Here is a 1,438-nt window from a genome sequence, read left to right on the forward strand (position 1 = left end):
AGGTAAAAGAATTGTACTTGTAAATTTGATTTGTACTTGTAAATTTGATTCGTACTTGTAATGTGGCAAAGTTGTAACAAATTTATGTACGTTTATAGACTTACATGTACAAATTTAGACTCTTACACATACAATGTTTCTGACAGTTGTCTTACCCCATACATAAACCAATCAAATCTTACAAACAAAGTCTCAGCAGATACCTACTGACTATCTCTTCAACTTAAATGACTTTCCATTAAACAAATATGCTCTTAATGATGCCATCAGGGGTTAAGGCCAAAGGTTGCTGATGACGTCAGATGGTAGTTGGCCGCAGCGAGGCGTTTCCTCATCAGCACTTTGTTTACTCTGTCTTTCTGCAGCTGCACCTTCTGCTGAGCTCTGCTGAGCTGCTAACACCACCACCACACCAAGATCTTCTTCAAACCCTGAAGGTGAGCCTTGTAGATAAACCTTTATAACTTTTAGGTGCGTTAAAAGTCGAACAATGTTCTTTTCCGATTGTTTAAAAGGGTCCTTGAACGCAACTGGAAAGGCGCAGCTTGWTTTTCCACTAAACCTGACAGAGAAAAGTAACTTTTTGTTGTTGAGGAAGTTGTTTGTATGAAATGCAGTGTCGTGTTGACACGTGAGCAGTTTGTGAAGTTGTCGGTCAAATAAAGAAAGCCCTCCCGGGTTAAAGGTCGTGTTAAAGCAGAACCAAGTCCGTTCAGTTTCTCCTGGTTTTGCAGCTCGTGTCGGACTGACCCACGGAGCTGAGGATGACTCGTCGCGTGGCTGTGGTCGGAGCAGGCAGCTCAGGTCTGACCTGCATTAAGTGCTGCCTGGATGAGGGGCTGGAACCGGTCTGCTTTGAGAGCAGCGATGACATCGGGGGTCTCTGGAGGTTTAAGGTGAGTTTTTTTGTGTTTGCATGTTGTGGGTCTGACATGTCACCTTTTCCTGAGCCSCCTGCTGGTCCCTGCAGGAGAACCCAGAACCAGAACGGGCCAGCATCTACCACTCTCTCATCATCAACACCTCCAAGGAGATGATGAGCTTCAGTGACTACCCCATCCCTGCACACTTCCCAAACTTCATGCACAACTCCCTCATCATGGACTACTTCCGGATGTACGCGGACCACTTCCACCTGCACAAGCACGTTCGTCTCAATGTGAGGAAGCTGTCATTTCCTGTTCCCACATCAGATCAGTCACTGGACAAACGGTTCATTTTACTGAACTAAATCATTAGAATCAGTTAATTAAAATGAATCGTGAAAAAGATTCGTTCACTGAATCATTCAGTTCATTTTAATGCATGTACTGTATTAAAGGGATCCACGATTAGTTGTAACATTAAACTTTATTTGATAAACTTTGTTTTAACTCTAAAATAAAGACTAAAAATACTGTAGGATGTTTAGTTTTTATCATTTTTAAAAAAAAATTTT

General features: G+C 42.2%; 1 protein-coding gene across 1 annotated transcript in view; it reads left to right on the forward strand.

Moving 5' to 3' along the window:
- The first annotated feature begins 328 nt into the window (after positions 1–328).
- LOC106534446 (dimethylaniline monooxygenase [N-oxide-forming] 5) overlaps positions 329–1,438 on the forward strand; it is a 15,252-nt gene continuing 14,142 nt past the window's right edge. Inside the window, exons 1-3 of the mRNA XM_014031077.1 lie at positions 329–437; positions 735–896; positions 971–1,159. Coding sequence (XP_013886531.1) covers positions 765–896; positions 971–1,159 — 321 coding nt within the window. The 5' untranslated portion in view covers positions 329–437; positions 735–764. The remainder of the gene's footprint in view (positions 438–734; positions 897–970; positions 1,160–1,438) is intronic.

This window comes from Austrofundulus limnaeus, unplaced genomic scaffold, assembly GCF_001266775.1.
Source record: "Austrofundulus limnaeus strain Quisiro unplaced genomic scaffold, Austrofundulus_limnaeus-1.0 Scaffold1173, whole genome shotgun sequence".
Classification (NCBI taxonomy): domain Eukaryota; kingdom Metazoa; phylum Chordata; class Actinopteri; order Cyprinodontiformes; family Rivulidae; genus Austrofundulus; species Austrofundulus limnaeus.